This window comes from Podarcis vaucheri (genome assembly GCF_965113315.1).
Source record: "Podarcis vaucheri genome assembly, chromosome: 14".
Classification (NCBI taxonomy): Eukaryota; Metazoa; Chordata; class Lepidosauria; order Squamata; family Lacertidae; genus Podarcis; species Podarcis vaucheri.
In genome coordinates this window covers 49,957,077-49,981,675 of record NC_138752.1, presented here as the reverse complement: position 1 = coordinate 49,981,675, position 24,599 = coordinate 49,957,077, and the positions used below count along the sequence as shown (strand labels likewise).

General features: G+C 46.7%; 1 protein-coding gene and 1 long non-coding RNA gene across 10 annotated transcripts in view; one reads left to right on the top strand and one right to left on the bottom strand.

Annotated features, from left to right (window-relative positions):
* The window catches only part of LOC309519151, a 289,434-nt gene that overhangs the window by 45,100 nt on the left and 219,735 nt on the right, over positions 1-24,599 (bottom strand). The gene's annotated exons all lie outside the window — the stretch shown is intronic.
* Positions 1-24,599, top strand: part of MPRIP (myosin phosphatase Rho interacting protein) — a 158,333-nt gene that overhangs the window by 27,515 nt on the left and 106,219 nt on the right. For all 9 annotated transcript variants that reach the window (XM_082199572.1, XM_082199573.1, XM_082199578.1 and 6 more), the window contains exons 2-3: positions 2,013-2,090; positions 4,157-4,222. In XM_082199572.1, the coding sequence (XP_082055698.1) occupies positions 2,013-2,090; positions 4,157-4,222 (144 nt within the window). The remainder of the gene's footprint in view (positions 1-2,012; positions 2,091-4,156; positions 4,223-24,599) is intronic.

Genomic DNA, 24,599 nt, shown 5'->3' with positions numbered 1-24,599 from the left:
AATCAACCAGCAGGCCGGATTAGGCCCCCGAAACAGACTTTGGACATGCCTGATTTAAGAAATGCAGCGATGTCCGTGGATCTGTGAATTGGGCCCGGAGTGTGTTGGATCAGGGGGAAAGGCAGGAACCAAGATGAGCATTGTATATTTCGAAAGAAAGATGGAGCAGGTTTTATTTACCAACATTTCTTTCAAGGCCCTCTTATGGCTGTCAAATGTGGCTTTACCCTATTTCTCACAAGTGAGACCCGCAACAAAACGTTGCAGCGTGGAGTATTTCTTTGCAAGGTGCCAGCCAGCCAGGCTCTTTCAGGAGACTCCATTTCATTTGTGCGCTCCCATTTTCAGCACCGCCTCCCAACAGTCGTTTTGGGTGTTCACGGAGCTTGAGCAATCCTTATCAGACTGTTTATTGGAGGGAGGGTTCCCCCTTACATTTCCCTCCCCTGTCACAATATTTTTTTTGCCTTTTTTGGGGAAACTTCAGTGTTTCCTATCAGCCCTCAGCCAACCATGTAATGCTAGGAGAGTTAAGAAATATGTTTTTAAAATTGCCCGTGATTTTCTTGTTTTATACATTTAGGGTGCAACCACTTTCCCCATGTATCTATATATGGAGAGACAGATTGTGTGCGTGTGCATATTTTTTAATGTTGTGAAATCTTCTACTTGCACAGCAGGTATGTTGAGGTGTTGCTAAATCCTCTCTGAAGTTCATGTTTGCTTTTAATAAATAAAAAAAAAATCCAGATTTTATTTTGATGGTTCACAGTTCCGAAAAGAAAGTATCCTGGTTATTTTTCTTCTTGGTTTCAGATTTCCAAATCTTAAAAGACTGCAAGTGTTTATGACGTCTTCCTTGAGTTTCTGGTTTCTGTTTATTAATGTGGAATTATTTTAGGCTTCCTTTGCAGGCTCACTTTAGTATGGGGAGGAAAATTGCGTGCCATGGGGATTGTTGAAAGGGAAAAGGAGAATGAACTTAGTCCTTGTACCTCGAGAACATAAGAACATAAAAAGAGGTTTCTGAATCAGGCCAGTGCCCATCTAGGCAGCATTCTGTTCTCACAGTGGCCAAGGGGAAACCTACAGTCAGGATTCGAACACAAGAGCAACTCTCCTGTGGTTTCCAGCAACTGATATCCGGGAGCGTTCCTGCCTCTGGCCACGGGCACAGAGCATAGCCATCAATAGCCCTCTCCTCCATGAATTTGTCCAATCCTCTTTCAAAGCCATCCGAGTTAGTGGCCATCACTGCTTCCAGTGGCAGTGAGTTCCAAGGTTTAGCTCTGCCCTGGGTGAAGGAGGACTTTATTTTACCTGTTCTGCATCTTCCAGTGTTCACCTTCATTAGACGTCCACAAGTGTTTCCCAAACTTGGGTCCCCCGTCTGCTTTTTTGACTACAATTCCCATCATCCTTGACCACTGGTCTTGCTCCCTAGGGATGATGGGAGTTGTAGTCCAAAGCAGCAGGAGACCCAAGTTTGGGAAACGCTGTAGACTGAGCAATCTACACACTTCCTCCTGGCCATCTATAATTTTATAAACTCATTTTTCTAGACTAACTCCTTTTCTCTAAACTAACAAGTCCCAAAAGTTGCAGCCTTTCCTCATGGGAGAGTCGTTCCATTCTCTCGATCATTTTGGTGTCACGTTATCTGAACCTTTTCCCAACTTTACAGTATCCCTTTTGGGGTGAAGCGACCAGAACCCCAAACTGTAATTCCAAAGGAGGCCACACCTGAGATCCTTTTAATGGGAGATTCCACCAGCCGCTGAACTTGGGGTCCTCTGCCTGCAAATCCCATGCCCTGGCAATGAGCCATGGACCATATATAGAGTTTTGCGGTGGTTTCTTCTGCCCTGCAAATAGCCAGGGCTCTGTGCCAGCTCCCATAGCGGGCCGTTGCTGTCATTTGCGTCACTGAGTACAATGCCCCCCAGTTGTACCTTTCTTAGAAAACAAACAAGGCTGATTATTTATTGTTGTTGTTTCCACTTCTTTTCCAGGCCAAGCCCATTTATGGTGGATGGCTTTTGCTGGCGCCGGAAGGCACTGATTTTGACAATCCCGTGCACCGCTCTCGGGTAAGGATGGGGGTCCCTCTGCTGAGTCGGGGGGGGGGGACGTTTAAAGATAGTCACAGCCCAGGTGGCCTGGTGCCAGGTGAACTGAGTGCAGCAGGAGTGAAGGAGAAGTGTAGGATAGGACCTTAGCCACAGAATTCAGTTCTCCCCTAGCAAAAACAAAACCCACAGCCAAGTTTCTAGTCCTTATGACTGCTCCAATGTTTGAAAAACAAGAAATCTCAGAGGTAACAGAATAAGATTTCCAGGAGTCACGGGGCAAAATGTCAGGGTAGCGAAAACTGGAATATATTATGCAAAATGAGGAGGGAGGAGAGTATGCAAATCTGCTCGGTTTTGCCTAAATTAAACAGGGAATGTGGTGCAGTTTTGCTTGGGTGCAGAGTTATAGTGGCTTAAAGGTAAAGGGACCCCTGACAATTGGGTCCAGTCGTGGACGACTCTGGAGTTGCACACTCATCTATAGGCCGAGGGAGCCAGCGTTTTTCTGCAGACAGCTTCCGGGTCATGTGGCCAGCATGACTAAGCCACTTCTGGCGAACCAGAGCAGTGCACGGAAACACAGTTTACCTTCCCACCGGAGTGGTACCTATTTATCTACTTGCACTTTGAGGTGCTTTCGAACTGCTAGGTTGGCAGGAGCTGGGACTGAGCAATGGGCGCTCACCCCGTCACGGGGATTCGAACCGCCAATCTTCTGACCGGCAAGCCCTAGACTCTGTGGTTTAACCCACAGTGCCACCCGCGTCCCTTAGGTGCAGTTAAAAAGAAAAGGAAAAATTAAGAGCATTGACAACTTCCCTGTCTTGTATTTCCCAACAAAAGTCTTGGTTGTCCCTCACTTCCTCTGAGCTTTCAGAGCTGTCAGGGATGGCAAGGACTGTCATTCGAGGCTAGGTGGGAGGAATTCAAGCTGCCCTCTCGAGGCCTGCGCAGGGAACTGAATGGGGAGTGGGTGGCGAATCAGTCTCTTTCTTCGCACAAGGATTGGGAGACACTTAAGAAGCGGCGAAAGAGATTCTCACTGCATTTTGAGTGTTTGCAGGATGCACCAGAGGTCTCGGGGAAGGACCAGGTCAGCGATCGCCACAAATAGCGGCTGACTCCTCCGGCCGACCCACATTTGTGAATCTGTGGGTGGAGGGCAGAGTGTCTCTCCGCCAAGCATCCCTTCCCTCTCTGCTGGTAACCGAGACATCTGGATTAAGCCCTGACTAAGCCGGCATGAGCCTTTCTCTTTGCACCTGGCTTCTAAGGCTATATCCGCACCACACATTTAAAGCAGTATGATGCCACTTTAAACAGTGATCATTCCCCCCTCCCCAAGAATCTGGTAGTTTGTGAAGGCTGCTGAAAGTTGACCCTCGTTCCCCTCGCGGCACTACAGTTCCCAGAGGGGTTACCAGCTAGACTGGTCACCAGCTAGACTGGTGGCTGGGGGCGGCTGTCGAGACCACATAACACCGGTCTTGAAAGACCTACATTGGCTCCCAGTACGTTTCTGAGCACAATTCAAAGTTTTGGTCCTGACCTTTAAAGCCCTAAACGGCCTCGGTCCAGCATACTTGAAGGAGCGTCTCCGTTCCCATCGTTCTGCCCAGACACTGAGGTCCAGCGCCGAGGGCCTTCTGGCGGTTCCTTCATTGTGAGAAGCAAAGCTACAGGGAACCTGGCAGAGGGCCTTCTCAGTAGTGGCACCCACCCCGTGGAACGCCCTCCCATCAGATGTCAAGGAGACAAACAACTACCTGACATTTAGAAGACATCTGAAGGCCGCCCTGTTCAGGGAAGTTTTTAATGTGTGACATTTTGATGTATGTTTTGATCTTTGTTGGAAACCTCCCAGAGTGGCTGGGGAAACCCAGCCAGATGGGCAGGATACAAATAAATTATTATTACTATTTATTATTATTATTATCCTCTCTTCCTGTGGAACTCTGGGAATTGTGGCTCTGCGAGGGGAAGAGGGCAGGTGCGCTCCTGACAAAGATGCAGGGGGAGGGGGATCCCTCTCAGTCCAAAGTTTCATGTGTTCCCTTTTCACGCCTCCTTTTCCTCTCTCCTAGAAATGGCAGCGCCGGTTCTTCATCCTCTACGAGCACGGCCTCCTGCGTTATGCCCTGGACGAGATGGTGAGTGGCCCTTGGCGGGTAAAGCGAAAGCTGCCGTGTTCTTGTGCCTCTCCTCCTTCAGTGGGTTTGCTGTGGGCTGTCACCCCAAGACACTTGGGGCAGCTTTGGGAGGCAAATTTGAGTCAGCCGCGGGTTTTGCCGTTTTCCGCACAGCCATGGTGCAGTGGCGTAGCGTGGGTTGTCAGCACCCGGGGCAAGGCAAGTAATTTGCGCCCCCTAACCCGCCGCCGCTGCCAGCTTCTTCTTGCTGCTGCCTGGTCTGGTCTGGTGTGGTTCTCTCCCGCGCTCAGCGCTGCGCTGGGCGGCCGCTGCACTGTGCCTCCCCCAGATAGTCCCTCGCTCTCTCTCCGCACCGCACGCCTGGCACCCACCCCCTCCACAGTGGGCGGCGACCCGGCAGCTCGGATCGGATTCGCACAGCCAGCACTGCAGTGAGAGAGAGTGAGTGAGCCAGGTAGGGGCAGAGAGCTGCGAGTGTGAGCGCCCCCCCCCCCGATGTTGCGCCCGGTGCGGACGGCCCCCCCACGCTACGCCACTGCCACGGTGTGCTCTGGGTTGCGCGTGCTCCCAATTCTCCTTCGTGGAGGTGCCGCGCTTGGGATATGGACAGGCCTCCCTGGCCGTTCCGCACTTTGTGAGCTGGATCCGTCCCTCTCCCCCCCCCCCTACTTCTTCCATAACTGTTGTGGGCTGCTGTTGAGAGGAGAGCCTTTTGACTCTGGGTGACGCCTTCATATCCCAAAGTGGCTTGACAGGTCTCTGTTCTTTTTTAGTTTTGTTTTCTTTAAGTAGTGGGTGCAGCCGGCCACATGTGGTGCTGGGGTTGTGTTTCCTGCTCTCCTTTAGGGATTTGGTGTTTATTCTGCCGTTCTGGGAGTGTCTGGGCAGAGCTAGGCAGCATACTGTACTCTGCCTCGTAAGCCTGGGCTTAATTTAAACGGTTGAGTCACACAGTGGTCACTCGCTCTTCTGCTACCCCAGGTGGCTGCTTACAATTTACAGCTCCGCAAGTGGTTGTGTTTGGGGTTACAACCCCCACCAGCCCCAGCCAGTTGCTCATAACATAATACAGTGTTACCTTGGTACTCAAACAACTTGGAACTCAAACTCTGCAAACTCAGAAGTAAGTGCTCCGGTTTGCAAACTTTTTTCGCAAGCCGAACGTGCTCCGGTTTGAGTGCCACGCTTCTGTTTTGAGTGTTACACTGAGGTCCGCCTGTTTTTGCTATTTATTTTGCGTTGTTGTTTTTGCGGCTCTTTTTCTTTTGTTTTTGTGACTGCGCAGAACCCAGTTCAGCTACTGACTGATTGATTGTGTGACTGCAGTACATTGTTTATTGCTTTCATTTTATGGATCAGTGGTCTCGTTAGATAGTAAAATTCACATTGAATGGCTGTTTTAGGGGTTGTTTTTAAAAGTCTGGAATGGATTAATCCATTTTGCATTACTTTCTATGGGAAAGTGCACCTTGGTTTTAGAATGCTTTAGTTTTGGAGCAGACTTCTGGAACGGATTAAGTTTGAGAACCAAGGTGCCGCTGTATAGCAAAGCATGGATAACTCGGTGGGTTGGAGCGTGATGCTGAAAAAGCCGGGGTTGCAGGTTTGATCCTGGTATGAGACAGCTGAATTTTCCTGCATTGCAAGGGACTGGACTAGACGATTCTCAGGGTTCCTTCCAACTCTATGATTCTATGATCATATTTGCTCATCTGCATGCCCATGAAATGTGACGGCATCACATCACATGCCGATGGGAGTTGTAGCCCAAAACAGCTGAGCCGCCATTTATTTAAAGCACTAGGAGGCTTCCCCCAAAGCATTCTGGGAGCTGTAGTTTGTTAAGGTTACAGGGAAGCGGGGAGAGGGCCTTGTCGGTGGTGGCACCCGTCCTTTGGAACTCCCTCCCCTAAGATGCCAAGGAGATAAGTAACTGTACAACCTTTAGAATATCTCTGAAGGCAGGCCTGTAGAGGGAAGTTATGAATGTTTTTGTTATGTTTCTGTATCTGCTAGAAGCCTCCCCAAGTGGCTGGGGCAACCCGTCAGATGGGTGGGCTACAAATAATAAAATAGGGCTACCATACATCCAGATTTTCCCGGACATTACCAGGATTTCAAAGGTGGAATTGATGTCTGGGGTAAATTCTAGCCAATTGAAAAATTGTGGGGGGTTTTGTCATTTTTTTTTGGGGGGGGAAAGCTCAATAACTCAGGGGTTTGTATGTAAAAAACAGCTTAGCTATTTGGGGGTCTTCCTAAAAAAAATGCTCAACAACTTTCAGGGTGTCCTGGCTTTTACTTTCTGAAGTATGGCAATCTTAAATATAATGATGATGATGATGATGATGATGATGATGATAATAATAATAATAGTTGTTCTTGTCATTAGTGCTGAGAGTTTATAGGAGGCCTCTATTCACCTCCCAGAACAGCAACTCCCAGAGTTTCTTGTGAAAAGGGATTGATTGCTAAGCCACAGCTGCCAACATGCTACGTGCAAATGCACGACTTGTGGACATTACAGGGATCACACAGTTCCACCATTAAAAGAAAAAAAAACCCCACCTGTTCATTTTGTTTGTTCGCTGGCAATCTGGAATCAGCCCCACTCTCTCTCCTGCCCCACTGAGAAGTAATAACATTAATTTGGGGCGGGGGAACAACGTGTATTTTAGCTTCCCATTTTTTAAAAAACGGCATATTATTATTATGTTTTTATTTTACTATTCCTGGAACAGCTTGCTTGGCAGGCAGAAGTTCCAGAGGCACAGCGCACATGGGTGGGGGAACTCCCTGTTATTTGACTTTCCAAGGAAAACGGCACCTGTTGGATTTCAGCCTGCTTAAAAGACCAGGAGCCTTGCCAGGAAAGACAGGAGAATCTTGTTCTATGTTTGTAATATAAACTTAATATCAGGACCAGTGTGGGGTGGGGTTGTTGCTTTTGTTTGTTCCTATCCTGTGTATTTTTGTGTTCCTGCATTGTAAACTGCCCTGTTATCTGTGGATGAAGGGCACTATAGAAATACAGTGGTACCTCTGGATGTGAACGCGATCCGTTCCAGAGCCCCGTTCACATCCTGAAGCGAACGTAAGATACGACTGTGCGTGTCGCATTTTGCCGCCTCTGCGCATGCGCGTGACATCATTTTGATGTGCATGCGTGAGCAGCAAAACCCAGAAGTAATGTGCTCCATTACTTCCAGGTCGCCGTGGAATGCAACCCGAAAATATTTAAGCTGAAGCGTATTCATCCTGAGGTATGGCTGTAATAATAATAATAATAATAATAATAATAATAATAATAATAATGGACCATGTGAGCAGCACCTGAAGCAAAGGATGATAAGGCTGTACAGTGGTACCTCAGGTTACAGACGCTTCAGGTTACAGACTCCGCTAACCCAGAAATAGTGCTTCAGGTTAAGAACTTTGCTTCAGGATGAGAACAGAAATCGTGCTCCCGCAGCGCGGCAGTAGCAGGAGGCCCCATTAGCTAAAGTGGTGCTTCAGGTTAAGAACAGTTTCAGGTTAAAAACGGACCTCCGGAACGAATTAAGTACTTAACCTGAGGTACCACTGTATCTGAAGAAGCACCTCCGTGTTTCTTGGATATGTTGTTTCTATAAATATAAAATAATTTAAAAGCGTTTCTAATAATAACTCAAGAAGAGAATGCACCAGGTTGGCATGTGCTGAGATTTGGTCCCCTTTTCCACAGATGCCCTGTTTTGGAGGTTTTATTGCCGTGTGGGCTTGGTGACCATGAAGCTGTCAATTTGGATTTCTTCCCTCAGCCCTTTTACCTGTGCTGTGTGGATAATAACCTTGGCCGGCCCTGCAGGGCTGCTTGGAAGGATTGCCGAGCTGATGCCAGTGGAGTGAATACGCTAAACCTTCTGAGCAATAATGATGCCATTGTTTTGTCTTAAAAAAATAACCACATTTGCTCTCCTGGGGTTGGGAGGACTCTTATCTAGGCAGGCAGAGACGCTTTGTTCTTTCGTCAAGCAATCTGTTGAGCCACAGGTAATTCTTGTTATTACGTTGCGGTAAGTCAGGCTAGTAACTTTTGCAGACTTATTTGCAAGGCTGCGGTAACGAAGGGAGGCCACACCCTTTTGGCTGCTTTGGAGCAAGCACAGGGATGTGCTGGAAGACAAGACCTTCCCTCCATTTCCCTCACAAGTTCTGAGGTCTGTTTGTTTGTTTCCCTGCCTTTAAGGAGCCGCATTTTGGCTCTGTATGAAAAAGAACTCTCAGATCTGCAAATTGGGGCTCTGGAACTTTGTCCAGATCCTTTTAATCATCCGGGTTTGAGCGCCGTACATTTCTCTCCCGTCTCCAGGCAACCTGGCTGCTTTCACTGGGATAATATTTCCTGAAATGACAATGGGGAGACAGCTGAGGATGGGGTCTGGGAGGAAGAAGGAGCAGGGCAGAAATCCCTTGGAAGGCCCAGGAGCCAAGACGGCACGAAATCAGCAGGACAGGGGAAAAACAGAATCATTTCCATTTCGTTTGTTATCTTTCTGTGCCTCTTTTCACTAACTCAAGTCACAAAGTGGCTTGTATGCGGTAAATAACAACATAGCAGAACATCACAGTTACGACATACATTCTGTAAAATAGTTAACAAATCATCGGTAAAACAGTTACAAAGCAGCCACCTTCTGTTGATTGATGAAGCAACTTAAAAAATAGACTAAACAGCACAGAAAAGTCATATTATAACCCCACAAAGGGGTTGGTGGCGTCAGAGAATCTAATTTGGGACGGTCCAACTTTTCATACCAAGTGGGCCGCAAGAGAACTTTGAACCCAGAACCCAGGGGGCACACACTGAATTAACTTTCCACGTTGTCATTTAAAGTATTTGCAATTTACATTTAATATTTTTAATATACACAGTTAATGCAAATAATAGATTTAATGTATTCACACAAATAATAGATTTAATATATTCAATTATGAAACAAATTTAATAAACAGATGCATGCGCTTTTGTTAACAACACACGACACCAAAAAAATACATTTTAAAGACTTCATGGTGTTTTTTTCTTGAATGTAGCCGAGGGCCGACTATGGGTTGGACCACCCTGATGGAACGGATAATGTACTTTCTGTTTTCAAAGACAAAGGGCAGATCTACACTCTACATTTAAAGCACACCCAATGAACATTGAAAGCACATGGTCCTTGTGACCCCTACCAACTCTGCAGTTCTGTCTCTTCTTCCAGAGGACCCTGGGAACTATAGTTTTCTCCCACAGAGCTACAGTTACCAGCCCCCTTAACAATCTGCAGTTCCCAGAGTGGGGGGGAAGTCACCCGCTTTAAATGTGCATTGGAGGACCTTTAAATGTAATGTAATAAAAATAGGAATAATAGGAATAATTTATTATTTAGACCCTGCCCATCTGGCTGGGCTTCCCCAGCCACTCTGGGCAGCTTCCAACAAAATACAGTGGTACCTCTGGTTGCGAACGGGATCCGTTCTGGATCCCCGTTCGCAACAAGAACAGAACGCAACCTGCGTCTGTGCGCGCGCAGGTCACGATTCGCCACTTCTGTACATGCGCATGACATCATTTTGATAGCAAACAGCAAAACCGGGAAGTACCGGAAAGGGTTACCGTCGGATGCAGCCTGAAAAGATTTAACCTGAAGCAAACGTAACAAGAGGTATGACTGTATTAAAATACAGTAATGCATCAAACATTAAAAGCTTCCCTAAACAGGGCTGCCTTCAGATGTCTTCTAAAAGTCCGGTAGTTGTTCTTCTCTTTGACATCTGGTGGGAGGGCATTCCACAGGACGGGCGCCACTACCGAGAAGGCCCTCTGCCTAGTTCCCTGTAACTTGGCTTCTTGCAGTGAGGGAACCGCCAGAAGGCCCTCAGCGCTGGACCTCAGTGTCCGGGCAGAACGATGTAAGGTGTGAATCTGCCCCACACGATGGGGGTTCAACCACGGAGTGAAGATGGCGCCTAAGGGGCCACGCCCACCGCCCCCCCCACTCCGGCTGGTTCAAGTTCTTACTGCTTATCCTTGTTTGCTGTCAACTCCTGCTTCGCATATGGAAAAAAGCTCCACTTTCGGAGCGGAATTGACTAGCAAAAGAACAGGGGGGAGGTGAATTTACTGGCACAAAGTTCTTGGTGGCCCAGGGGAGTAGGCTTGCCTCACCTTTGCAGTTCTGGAAAACAGCTTTGCGCATAAGACGAAGGGCAGGGGAGGTCGAGCTGCAAACTTCCCCCCTACTTCCTTTGGTTGGCCAGAATTCAGAGGAGGACAACCAGGGACTATAATCAGGGCAGTGCAAATCAATTCCTGTGTCGTTTTTTAAAATTATTATTAGTATTTCTGGGATTGTTGGCTTTATTTATTTAATGCATTTATATCATGGGACGTGGGTGGCACTGTAGGTTAAACCACAGAGCCTAGGACTTGCCAATCGGAAGGTCGGCGGTTCGAATCCCCACGACGGGGTGAGCTCCCGTTGCTCGGTCCCTGCTCCTGCCAACCTAGCAGTTCGACAGCACGAAGTACAAGTAGATAAAGAGGTACCGCTCTGGCGGGAAGATAAATGGCATTTCCATGCGCTGCTCTGGTTTGCCAGAAGCGGCTTAGTCATGCTGGCCACATGACCCGGAAGCTGTACGCAGGCTCCCTCGGCCAGTAAAGCGAGATGAGCGCCGCAACCCAAGTTGGCCACAACTGGACCTAACGGTCAAGGGGTCCCTTTACCCTTTACCTTTATCCTGCCTTTCTTCCAAGTTGGGATCTGAGGTGGCTCAACAACATTTAAAAGCATTGTTTAAAAATGCAAAGTCATAAAAAACAAACTGACGAAAAGCAATAGTTAGAATACATTGAGACGGATTAAGAACCAGCATGAAAACACAGCGTCGCCTGCTCCTTAGATTCTAGCAGCCTGAATAGGAATCAAAGAGGGAGCCCGTCTGACCTCTCTTGGGGGGGAATCCTATCTTCTGGGGGCAGCCACAGAAAAGGCCCACACCTACCTGTTGGGATACTGCCAGGGAGACAAAGTCCATCATGGCCCCAAGCCGTCTGCCGGATGATCCCTCAATCTCCCGTAGGCACGCAGTATCAGCAATTAGCGACATGAGTTTCTAGAAAATATCTTGCCACATTCCAGAGCTCATGCACACTCTATCAGCAGATAATGCACAGCAAAAGTCGCACTCAGGAGAGCATTATTTACAAGTTTTATTCAGCGTTGATCAGAACAAAGAAAGACATGACTGCCTGCGTCAGTGTCTCCAGTACAGAGAGAACGAAAGCAATAGAAACATAAACATCCTGTGAACACAGGTAATACGCAGGCTGTGACACAAACATCCTGCTCCCTTTTAAGGTGGAACAGAAATATCCTAACACTACCTGCCCCCTGTTCCCCAGAAATAGTATTTTGGTCTTGCTGGGAGTCAATCTCAATCCATTTGCCACCATCCTTGCCCCCAACCACAAAAAAATCATTTATTTTTTTTAAAAAGACCTTTTGTGTTTAGGAAAATGTGCTGAAAAGTTTGTGATGAATGAAAGATGAATGAAAGATGAACGCACCGCAAACAAATAGGCGTGAAAGCTATTTTCTTCCCCCCACTGCAAAGAAGTCGAAAGAGATGCTTAATAAATGCAGGATGCGGTCTGACTTCCCTGTAAGTTTTGTGGAATCAGATCGGGATGGTTTGCTCAGTAAACAGGCCGCCTGGAAGGGCCCATCTAGGCTTAGTGCAGAGATTAGTAGATCTTAAGGCACGTGGAATAGCTTATCTGCAGGGTTGGGGTTGTGTATGTCAGGAGAAAGGTGCTTCTGAATCTGGCATATTAGAAAATGGAGGGAGGGGTGGAATTAACGGGGGGGGGGAGAAGAACTGGGCATTATCTCTGCAGAAAGCATCTTTGGCTTGATGCGAAGGCAATTGGGTTTGGAGTCCTGAACCAGCCCCCCCCAAATCTGATTCCACACCTGCTCTGAAGAACAGAGAGACCTTCATTCCCCGCCTGGGGGGGGCTAAATTTCCTCATGCATGCTCCAAAAAAATGATGTCACTCTGAACGTCGGCGCGGATGGTTCTGGAAGGAGATGGATGAGCTGCGGAGCTGAGCCCTGGGGTGGGCTGGTCTCTCCTCTCCTCCAACATTCCTGGGAGAGGAAGGGAGTTATGGCAGGGGCCAGATAATTTTTTGTGAGTTTATAAAGGGGGGGGGGGGAGGAGGTTAAAAAAAATCACTGTAGAACTTAACACACACACACACCCCAATTCTGCACCGTTTCCACAAGATGTCGTGATGGGCACCAACTTCAAAAGGGGGTTGGGGGGGAATTCATGGAAAACAAAGCTTTAAATGGCCATTAGTTATGGCGGCTTTGATGCTACTCCACTGACGGAGGCAGTGCTGGGGATCACAGGTGGGGGAGAGCTGCTCTTGAACTCGGGACATGCTTGCAGGGGCGTCTGGTTGGCCACGGTGATTACAGGATGCTGGGATTGCTGGGCTTTGGGCCTCATCCAGTAGGGCTTTTCTTAGGTTCTTAGCGAAAACCCTTGCCTGAAAATGGTTCCCTGTCCCTGCTGCAACAGGGCAGGAATCTTCTTGCTTCTTGTTTTCTACCCATATGCAGAACCAGGACGGTAGCTGAGGAATCTGGTAATGTTTCTTTAACTGGGCGATCGCTGTACAGTGGTGCCCCGCAAGACGAATGCCTCGCAAGGCGGAAAACTCGCTAGACGAAAGAGTTTTCCGTTTTGGAGGTGCTTCGCAAAACGAATCTCCTATGGGCTTGCTTCGCAAGACGACAATGTCTTGCGAGTTCCTGCTGGTTTTTTTTTCCTTCCCCCCCTTTTTCTAAGCCGCTAAGCCGCTTATCAGCTGATCCGATAAGCCGCTAAAAGCCGCCAATAGCGCTAATCCGCTAATCCGTCAATGGGCTTGCTTCGCAAGACGAAAAAACCGCTAGACGAAGAGAATCACAAAACGGATTATTTTCGTCTTGCGAGGCACCACTGTAATATGCATTGCATTCGCTCACTCCTGCCCTTCCTGCGTACTGTTTCTCGTAGGTAGGAAAGGACCCATCTATGTTTATCCTCAGGCATGAATTCCTTGGCTGGTGGATAACTAGGTCGGAAGGGTCATCTGTGCAGCTAGTTAGCCATGGTGTTTGCATTCTGTAGGCTTAAGAGGGGAAGAAGAAGAAGAAGAAGAAGAAGAAGAAGAAGAAGAAGAAGAAGAAAACTTCCCATGCCCTCTCCCCCAGGAAATGAGACCTTCGGCTTCATTGGCAGAGGGGCGGGCGGGAATTGTTTTGTTTTTCCTTGTGAACAAAATCTTGCCCTTCTATCCCTGGGAGGCATTTATTCCCAGAGGAAGTAGACCTCAGTCAACGTTCCAGCTTTGCCGTAAAAACAGGGAGGAGATGATTGTGGTAAGTGGATCCCAAATGTGGTTAGTCTGGGCTAGGAAGAAATTAGCCCATCACCTGTTCATGGTGGAGTTCAGGGCAAAGGCAAACAGTAGACAACACAGAAACCTGGGTAGTGGCTACTGGGTCTCTGGTTCTGGCTATTCATTTCCCCCCTGTTTTATAGAGTAGGGTGGAGCGATGGGGCCCTGGCTTGGCAGATGTGTCTTGAGGCTGCGGATTAGGGTCACATGCCAGCTGTTGGGGGGTCTGTAGGCAAAAGGGGGGGCAGATCAACAGTTGTTCACCCAAGTATATAAGAGGCATAGTTTTTGCTTGCCGGCTTAAGAAGAAGGGGATGGTCTGGAAAAAGCCCCGAGGGCCAGATGGAGGGATCCGGAGGGGCCGCAGTTGGGCCCCTTTGCGTGAGGTTGTCTTCAAGAACACAAGAGGACTGGAGAAGGGATTGCCCTCCTCTTTGGACAGTTCCCGATTCAGACTGCAGCTGCTTGAGAAAGCAAAGTTGGTTTCAGTGCTGCAGGGCGGAAGATTTTCAGGAAATTAATCCAGTGCAAAAAAAAAAAAAAAAAAATTCCCGCGCAGGAAACTTTCTGTTTCATAAGCTCGTTAGCAAACAATGAATGGGTGCCAGCTGCAAGCACAACATTCAGGTGAGCTTGGCAGTTTAGCTTTGTTTGCTAAATACGAGCAAAAGAAAGGCTCTAGGTTAGGTGACTTTTCAGGGCGACCTCTGCCAGCCTAGGCCCTTCCCGAAGTTTGGGGCTTACAGATACCATCAGCCCCGAAATTTTTCCGGTGCGGATGAGCCTATTTTGCATTGGGTAAATTTAATGGGAATTTCCCTCCGGAAAACTTTCCCAATTAAAAAATTTCCGGAAAACCCACAGCAACCCACAGCACGATTGGCTGATTTGTGGCAAGTGCTTCCCTGTTTGGTTTTGGCAATTTCCCCCCAACACCTCCCTTCTCTCTCCTTGCGCGTTTTGGGCGCACGGTGGAAATGTTCGGGCATCAAACTGTGTGCACAAGCTCAGCATGTTGGGCAGCCTCTGCACAGCTGCAGTTTTGAGAGACTTTGGTGCCACTGGGTTCATGTGCCAGCGGAGGCTTGTTCTTTTGCAAGGCAGGTAGCTTCCTCCTCTCTTCGCTACCCCCTGAAACACGTGAATGCAAAGTGCTTTTTGCAGTGGGTTTAGGGCCACATGCACAAATTGGAATGAGCCTGACTAAAGAAGCCTTTGGCTCGGGTGCTGTCGTGGCATGAGCCAGGAAAAAGGCTGCAAGAGTCCAAACCAGAGAGGATGGTTTAAGACAAACTGTGCTCAGATTCTTCTTTTTTTTAATACTTAAAGCACTATTTATTTATATCATGCATTATAACTCAGGAAACTTTAAGCAAGCAAGGAAAGTACAGTCATACCTCAGGTTGAATGTGCTTCAGGTTGAGCGCTTTTGAGTTGCGCTCCGCGGCAACCCGGAAGTAACGGAGCACGTTACTTCCGGGTTTTGCTGCTTGCGCATGCGTAGATGCTCGAAATGACATCACACGCATGCGCGGAAGTAGAAAAATGCAACACGCGCAGACGCGCTGTCGCGTCTTACGTTCCATTCAGGATGCGAACGGGGCTCCGGAACGGATCCCGTTTGCATCCCAAGGTACCACTGTATACCTAAATCAACCAATGCAAAGTAATTTCTAATCGCTTAACGATTTCAAATGCCTTCCATGCTTGGATATTAGTATTTGCTGTAAAGAAAAGTTCTCATATACCTATTCATTGAGTGTACATGGTTAGGATTGCTCTGTACATCTCTTTTTAATTTTATTTTGACAAAGTAATAAGAATAAATAAGAATAAAAATGTGCACCCCATCACCAAACCAAGCCATTGTAACTATTCGACCTCCCAGAATTTCAGCACCTCTTGTGACGGTTTGACGCCTTTCCTTTTTAACAGTACAAATTCTACAGACACCCTCAAAACCATTTATCCTGCATATACCCCATTTTACCTTAATGACACATGTTTCAGATTCTAACTAAGCCAGCTTTGAACCACGGGGAACAAAGCCAGCTGGTTTAACTGACCAGGGTTTGCCGTTAAGCAACAGTCTCAAGCCAGTATTACCTGGAAAGGAAACCAAACGATGCGCAAGACCTGCTCCCGAGGTCCGAGCTTGCTGCAAGCATGAGGCTTTCCTTGGAGTTGTGCAAAGAGTGAGAAACCAGGCACGGAGAAAACATCAGGCCTGGAGAGGCTGTGTTGTCCTTCCTGGGGCATTCTGCCCTGTGGGATTCGAACCCAGATCTTCCTTAGTTGACTTCATGCCTCTTGGTCCTCAGTTGGTCACAATATGAGGGTTTTGTGTGTGTCATGTAAAATCAACTTGCATTGTCGTGTGTGAGATGTTGAGTTGCAAATAACTGGCAAAACGTGGGTGCAAGCACAGATTGTGAACTCCTGCACCCTAGAGATGCCCACCTCCTGGGCTCTTCCAGAAATTCATGCAATTGGCTCCCAGTATGTTTCCGAGCGCAATTCAAAGTGTTGGTGCTGACCTTTCAAGCCCTAAACGGCCTCAAAGGCCCAGTACACCTGAAGTAGCGTCTCCACCCCCATCGTTCTACCCGGACACTGAGGTCCAGTGCCGAGGGCCTTCTGGCGGTTCCCTCATTATGAAAAGTGAGGTTACAGGGAACCAGGCAGAGGGCCTTCTCAGTAGTGGCACCCGCCCTGTGGAACACCCTCCCTTCAGATTTAAAGGAAATAAGCAGCTATCTTCTTTTGAAAAGACATCCGAAGGCAGCCCTGTTTAGGGAAGTTTTTAATGTTTAATGCTGTGTTGTTTTTAACACTTGGTTGGAAGTCGCCCAGAGTGGCTGGGGAAACTCAGCCAGATGGGCAGGGTATAAATAATAAGTTGTTGTTGTTGTTGTTGTTGTTGTTGTTGTTGTTATTTTATTATATAAATAGATACCTAGTGGCCAGCGCTTCTGGCCGGAGCCTCAGGTGAGCGAAGTTTGTTCAGGCAGACTTCTTTCTCTCTAGAAGGCAGATCTAGACGCAGCTGGTTATACAAAGGCTGTATTCTCTGTCCCCGCCTCCAGTTTTCTGCAGCTGTGGTTGGAGGCAGGGGTGTGGGGTGGGGTGGGGAGAGATGGGGAATCTGTAGCCCAGCCAAGCATCCTGTTCCCATGGTAAGCAGCCAGGGAGATTTAGGCCGGCTCATTTTTCATTGCATTCTGCAAACCTGCGTAAAAGACTCGGGATGATGTAAAGGAGGCTGCGATGATGAGACGGTTTTTTCCACATATGGCTAGAGAAGAAGCTGGGAATCGGCGCTTTCAGATTAATTCCTGGGAGAGAGGAGGGGGAGTAGAGAAAGATGGTGGATGATTTATCCCTCCCCCCTTTTGCAAAAGAGGAAAGATATATATTGCCTGGGAAAGGCTCTCTGCAGAAGATTGTGGGAGCACATGGTGCGTCGACTCTTCCCTTTGTTACCATTTTTCTCACCAAGATTGTGTTGCCGCTCTCGGTTGTGTTCTGCCCCCCCAAAAAAAACCCCCACAAGGATTCAGTTGCTTCCCCCAACCTCAGATTCAGATGGTTCAGATGTCTCTCTGACCTCACAGCTCTGAGTAGCACAGCTTGTAATGGCCACGGGGTTAAAGTAACACTTGCTCTTTAAGCCTTGAGGTCTAGAAACCTGCTGGCTTGTTTTTAAAGCACGGGATTCCCGAGGTGCCCAAAACAGTGCCCGTCCCAGTTGACCGCCCATGTCCTGAGCCCGTATGGAATTGCAGGACCCCTGAGGCATCATCAAGGCTGCCAGAGCAACCAAACTCAACATGTTGATACCGGGAACCCAGGCTTTTGTTTTGGGATGATGTTCTGGGAGCAAGTGCATCCAGATTCAAAAGCAAAGCAGATCCGTGGGGGTTGACTCTTCCCTTTGCACAGAAGGGGCTCCCCCAAATGGCCGACTTTATTTATAATTTGTTCTGATCTGCTCGCCTAAAGCTCACACGGAGGTTAGACTGTCCCGTCTTCATGGAACATCTGTTCCAATGTCTTTGCAGGGATGTTGTGCAACAGCAAGCCTTCATCCTGATTTGCTTAGGTGTGGTTTCTATTTTTTTTTATTTGTTTAATCATTTTTTCGATACAAGCATCAACCGCAAAAGACACATACAATAACAATAATAACACAATTTGACAATTCAGATTTGAATACACTGGTATACCTACGACTACACCTTTTTCAACAATATTTTTCCACCTCTTTCTTCTCCCCCTACTTCCCACCACTATCCGCCTTATCGCTTAAATGCTCGTTCCAGATTTCTTCATATTTATCCATTGTTATTTTGCGTCAACATGCAGTTCATTCATATGTAGCTAATCTGTCCATATTATCAATCCATGTGCTCAGTGGAATCTTTTTGCGGCTCTTCCACTTCATCAAAAGTTTTTTTGCTTCTAATATAGCACAGTACATCCATTTTTTTTTGTCCCCTTGAAATCTCCCACGTTTCCAGAATATAATTTAGAATTAAATTCATTCCCCCTAAATAACAATTTCTTTTTATTACTATTGCTATATCTTCCCTGTTAATTTTTCTTTCTTTTTTAATATTAATATTAATTTTTATTAGCTTGCAAATTTTAACAAATCCATCCTAATTATTTGAATTTAATACATTTTTTAAAAAGTTTCATTAAATTCCTGATGTTACTGCTTCATCCTTCTCCTTTGATCACCATCTCAACCTTCTACTAGTTTTCATCCATTTTCATAGCCGGCCGATTCTGTTACCTTGCAAACAGCACCGCTGCTATTTCCAAAATTCCCTTTTAATTTTTCATCCCACGCTTCGCGAACCCTGTCCCTTTCCTAAGCGCAAAAAGGATGGGGGTGGTTTTGCCCTGGTGGGTGTGCCCGTCTTTCCCCCCCCCCCCCTTACACTGGCGACTTGCAACCAGAAGGGCAGGAGGGGAGCCTGGCCAGGGTGGAATGGAAAGCCGGTGTAACACTTGGGTTGAAATGTAAATAAGGAGGAGAGGCAGGCAGGGCAGAGGCCAGCTTCGAAGAGAGAGGCTTGGCAGTCGACAAAAGAGCCACAGCTGGATTGGCGCGGTTCCATTTCTGTAGTTGTTCATGTTTAGCCTGGTCCGGAGGCAAAAAGAGCTGCTCTGTTAAATATCTAAAAGCTTGAATCAGTTTAAGGCAGAGTTGGAACACAACTCTGCTAGGGCAGATGGGAGTTGTAGTCCGAAACAGCTGGATGAGGCGCCAACTGGACCTTTTGCAGACTCCTGGATCACAGAGCTGCCCTTTTTTTTTTTTACTTTCCAGGGCTCAGAATTAAAGGCACGCCTCCTTATTCTTGAATCAAAGAATCGTGGAGGTGGAAGGTACCCTCAAGACTCATCTAGTCTAACCCCCTGCAAGGCCAGGGATCTTTTGCCCAACGTTGGGCTCGAACCCACAACCATGGGATCAAGGAGTCCCATGCTCTCAGGAGTTCTGTGTAACACCAGTAATCTGCATATTGTCTGGTGAACCTTGACGGCAGTTTACTAACCTTGTGGATAGGTCCCAAAATGGCTTCCTGGCTTTTAAATTTTATGTTCGTTCGCTTTCTTTATGGTCGAGTGGGATATTTAAAGAGACACTGAAATGACTCCCATCATCCCACACTCTCTCACAGTTATTTCATAGAGCATGTTGTCACAGCTATTTACGGAAAAATTGCCATTCACCCTTTATAGTTCTTTGCCGTTGAGCTTTGGTGATTCTCCCCCTTTTCTCTTTTTTAAAAGAAATTGTGATTTCTTTTATTTTGCCAGCGCCGCTTTTTATATCAGAGCTGTTTACTTAATCCTGGAGCCGAAAATGAACCGTTTGGCAGGAATCACGAACAACTGTTTAACCCTTTCGGCTCATCCCAAGTTTCAGCCGAATTGTTCCCAAATTGTGTGTTTAAAAACTTTGAAAGAGAGGGGGAAAATACCCTGGAAAAAAAGTAACCCCAACTGATTTCCCCCTTGTGAATTGAATCCTATTAACTGCTTCCAGATTTTTCTTCCTTTCGGTTTCTGATTAGCATAAAAACTTTGCCTCCGATCCAATATCCGCTTCCACCTTCCCCCCCCCACGCCCCCCCCCAATAGCTCATTGACATTTTAAAAAGGGAATGAAACAGAAAGGCTTAATTCATAATGACTGTGAGAACGTGTGTTTGTGTGTACATACAATAATTCCCATAACAGGCTGCCTGGAATGTAGAAGCCCCAGCCAGCTGCTGCTCAGTTCATGATTCAGAATTTAAATGTCCAGGACCTGCTTTGTAGACTCCTTGGGGCTTGTCCAACTTGTTTGCTCGGATTATCCTTTCCTCTGGACCTCCTTCTGTATTCTGAGCAACACACACTAGTCTTTTCAGCAAGTTTTGGCCATGAGAGAGCTGACTTTGCATTTCCCAAACAGCTTTAGGATGAAAATAGAAATCTGCGTGTAAAGTCTGGTCCTGAATTTGCCTGTGTCCGTTCATGGGATGGGACTCCAAAAGGACAGGTCTTCTAGGCCGCAGCCTTTCTCAACCTGTGGGTCCCCAGATGTTGTTGAACTACAACTCCGATCATCCCTAGCTAGCAAGGCCAGAGCTCAGGGATGATGGGAATTGTAGTCCAACAACATCTGGGGATCCACAGGTTGAGAACCGCTGTCTGGGGTCTTCCACCTTGGTGATTTTGCTACCTCTGCTTCTCAGCCTCCCCTTGCTTGTTTGGCACCCGGGTTCCTCTCTTCTTGCAGGTTTAATAGAATCGTGAGAGTCAGAAGGGACCTTTCCAGCTCATCTAGTCAAACCCCGTACTCAGCGTAGCAGCTGCAGTGTAGTACAGTGGTATCTTGGTTCTCAAACTTAATCTGTTCCGCAAGTCCGTTCCAAAACCAAAGCATTCCAAAACCAAGGCGCTCTTTCCCACAGAAAATGCAAAATGGATTAATCCATTCCAGACTTTTGAAAACAACCCCTAAAACAGCAGTTTAACATGCATTTTAATATCTAATGAGACCATTGAGCCATAAAATGAAAGCAGTAATCACTGTACTATACTATACTATAAAATAAAAAAGACAGATGATAAAAATTAAAATAATTATTATTTTTACTTGCCTGCACTGATGATAGTCATTGTTTGGATGGGGGGCTTTTATCCATTTTCACAGTCACACAATCAATCAAACAATCAGTTGCTGAACTGGGTTCCAAACAGTCACAAAAACAGATTAACCTAAAAAGCCTCAAAAATAAAAACGCAAAATAAATAGCAAAAACAAAAGCGCCAATCTTAATCCATTCTGGAAGTACATTTGACTTCCGAAATGTTTGAAAACCAAGGCGCAACTTCTGATCAGCTTCCAAAAAACATTGGAAACTGGAACATTTACTTCCGGGTTTTCGGTGTTTGAGAACCGAGGTACCACTGTACATGTCTGCAGCATCCCTGACATGTGACTGTCCAGCCGCTGCTTAAGCACCGCCGACAAAGCTGCCTAATTTGAAAAGTTGCATTTGAGGGGGGACAATGCGTCTTTGTATGGAGAGGGTTTCAGGTTTATTCCCAAGCACCTCCAGTTCAAAAGGGTCATGTAGCAGATGATGATGAGAAAAGCCTTTTTCTACCTGAGACCCCAATGAGCTGCTCCCAGTTAGAGAAAGAGTACTGGGCTAGATGAACAAATACTTTGATAAAGCAATTTCCTCTGTTCTAATCTGGACGGGTTGGACCCAGTGTTCGAAATTAGCCAGGTGGACTTTTTTTCACACACTAACACCCTGTCCTGTAGAATTCTATCAGTTATATTTTATCTGCACAATCAGAATGAATTTCAAGAACCAAAATGCATTTCCTGTGGCAGCCTGAGGAAGAGCACTGAGCAATGTCATAGTTAATTGTTGTCGCTTGCCTTCACTTACCCCATACCAGTGCCCTGCTCACTGTTGTGAAGAATATTCTTTCTTTCTTTCTTTTTTGGTCCTGGTTTTTACTTAAAAAAAAATATTGCTCAATTTCCATATAACAAATTATCAAACCATATAATCACCTACATAATTTCCCCCTCCCCCCCCCCACCATGGACTTCACTCAGCTCCTCTCCCTGGTTTCGCTGCACATATTTTCTCTGCATATTATAAAATTGTATATATCTTTACATATCTTTCCATCATGTTATCAACAATAAATTTGTGTATGTTTATTCAAAACCCTCCAAGGAGTCCAGTTCATTTTGTTGTCATTTTAAGTACCATATTTTTCGCTCTATTGGACGCACTGGGCCATAGGAGGGGGAGAACAGGAAAAAACAATTTTTTTTCTTGTTCTCCCCTTCTAAAACAAGGTGCGTTCTGTGCGTTCAAGGTGCGTTCACCCGATTGTCATGGTTTTTTTTTGTTTTTTTCTATCTATAATTTTGTGACTTTCTATTGTTTGAAAATGTCTAATAAATATTTTTTTATTTCCCCCTGGGCTCTGGAGGCTTTGGGTTCCTTTCGACCTGCTCTTTGCGGCTGGTGGCGGGGGGGGGAGCGCTGCTTTCCCCCACCGCCAGCCCAAAGAGCAGGTCAGGGAGCAACGGGAAGGTGCGCTCCGCCTCCCCGCTGTCCCCCCAGCTTGTGGGGCTGGCGATGGGGAGAAGCGCTGCTTTCCCCCACCGCCAGCCTCCAAACCAGGTCAGGTTTGGAGGCAGCTATCCACAAGCCTTGTTAGCCCAGCGGGGACTCCCGCTGCACTCTGAAGGCTTGCGGAGAGCTTCCTGAAGCCTGCATTCGCCCCATAGGACGCACACACATTTCCCCTTCATTTTTGGAGGGGGAAAAGTGTGTCCTATAGAGCAAAAAATATGGTAATTTGTAAAAAGTTCCCATTCCTCCTTGAAGTCACAGTTGTCCTTGTCTCGCAGTTTGTATGTCAATTTAGCCAGTTCTGCATAGTTCATCCATTTTCTCTTGCCACTCTTCCTTTGTCAGGGTTTCCTCATTCTTCCATCCTTGTGCTATCAAGACTCTTGCCGCTGTTGTAGCATACATAAACTCCATTGTGAACAATAGTCTTACCTTAGGAATGGTCCATGTCACCATTTAGAAAAAGAGGTAGGAATAGGCCCATATATAGGCTAGTTCAGCCTCCTACTATTGTTGTGAACTGCCCTAAGATCTGCGGATGAAGGGCATCATACAATTAGAAAAAGAAAGAAAGAAAGAAAGAAAGAAAGAAAGAAAGAAAGAAAGAAAGAAAAGGAAGAAACTGTCCCTAGATCAAGTGACTTTTCTTCTTTAAGTTCTCAAAGCTCTTAAACTAGCTCAGGGTTGTCATCTGAACTAGCCAGATGTTTAACTGAGAATCGATCACAGTCAGTCCATCATTTGAAAAAATGCCGTATTTTTTGCTCTATAAGACTCAATTTTTCCCTCCTAAAAAGTAAGGGGAAGTATGTGTGCGTCTTATGGAGCGAATGCAGGCTGCACAGCTATCCCAGAAGCCAGAACAGTAAGAGGGATTGCTGCTTTCGCCGCGCAGCGATCCCTCTTGCTCTTCTTGCTTCTGAGATTCAGAATATTTTTTTTTCTTGTTTTCCTCCTCCAAAAACTAGGTGCGTCTTATGGTCTGGTGCGTCTTATAGAGCGAAAAATACAGTAAGACTTCAGAGCGTTCTGTTTTGGCAACCGTAAGCTTGGTTTATAAGGAGCCATTTGGCCCCTAGCTTATATCTGAGTTTCTAACGCTGCCATTGTTCCTTTTTTACCCAGAAATTTTGGAGCTGTCATTGCAGTGGGAGTTTGGCAGGTGACGTGGTGCTAGCAGTCTCTTAACTGATAATTCTTTGCACGCTCGTCAAAACTGCAGTTGACAGGATTCTTTTTAGGGAAAGTCAAGACTGTGAAATTTGCTGGCACCCGGTATAAGTTTGCAGCGTACATTCTCTCTCTCTCCCCCCCCCCCAATTTCTTGCTGCCTCTCCCCCACACCACATGTCACAAGCCTCCATGTACTGTTTTGGTGCAAAATTACCCTAGGACACGTACGTTCCTTTTTTTGTCCTTGCAACAGGTAATTTGCCTTTTCTGCTTTCTGAACCGCAGCATGCCATTTAGAGGCCAAGTCTGAAATTGTAGGCAATTGGTTCATTATGCAGAAAAGGCTCCTTTGGTTAATAAAGATTGCCGTGGAGATGCAGGAACGCCGTTTATCTAAGTTTTCCCCGCTTAAGAGAGTGGCTTTGATCTTTTCCTTTGGGCAGGGCTTCCAAACAATAGTCTTTTTATACATTGCCCTTTTCTGTGCTTAAAACCTCTGGTTGTTGTTCCCTTCAGCCTTCCCTTTCCCCTCTCCCTCTTTCCAAGGCCAGTAACATCTTATTATCTTATTGCCGCAGTTCTTGGATATATGTTAGAACAGCTCACTTGAGGATGAGGTCTGGAGCTTGCCTTGTTAGAACCTTGAAATCCACACACTCTTCTTTGAGCATGCGCAGAGTGCTTTCTCCTTAACCCAGTGGAGGTTTTGGGTTTTGCTTTTGGGGGTGCTTCTTCGCAACTGCTTTTCAGGGCAAATAAAATTTGGAACTGGGGACCTAAGAGCCAAATAAGCTGGGGAAAAGAAAACGTCTTAGCCCCAAAGCCACATTCCAGTGCCAGAGATAAAACTGGTGGAGAAACAGGATAAACATTTACCTTTCGTACGGTACTCTGCATTCAGGCCCAACTAAGCGAGTACCAGGTGTGCAAGAGACCTCGTTGCACTTCAGTGACACATTCCAGCCACGCAAAAGCGCTTTGGGCGATGGGAATGGGATGCTGTTGCCTGGGAGAGTTTGGAGGGCCAGATGTAAAAGCCTGGAGGGCC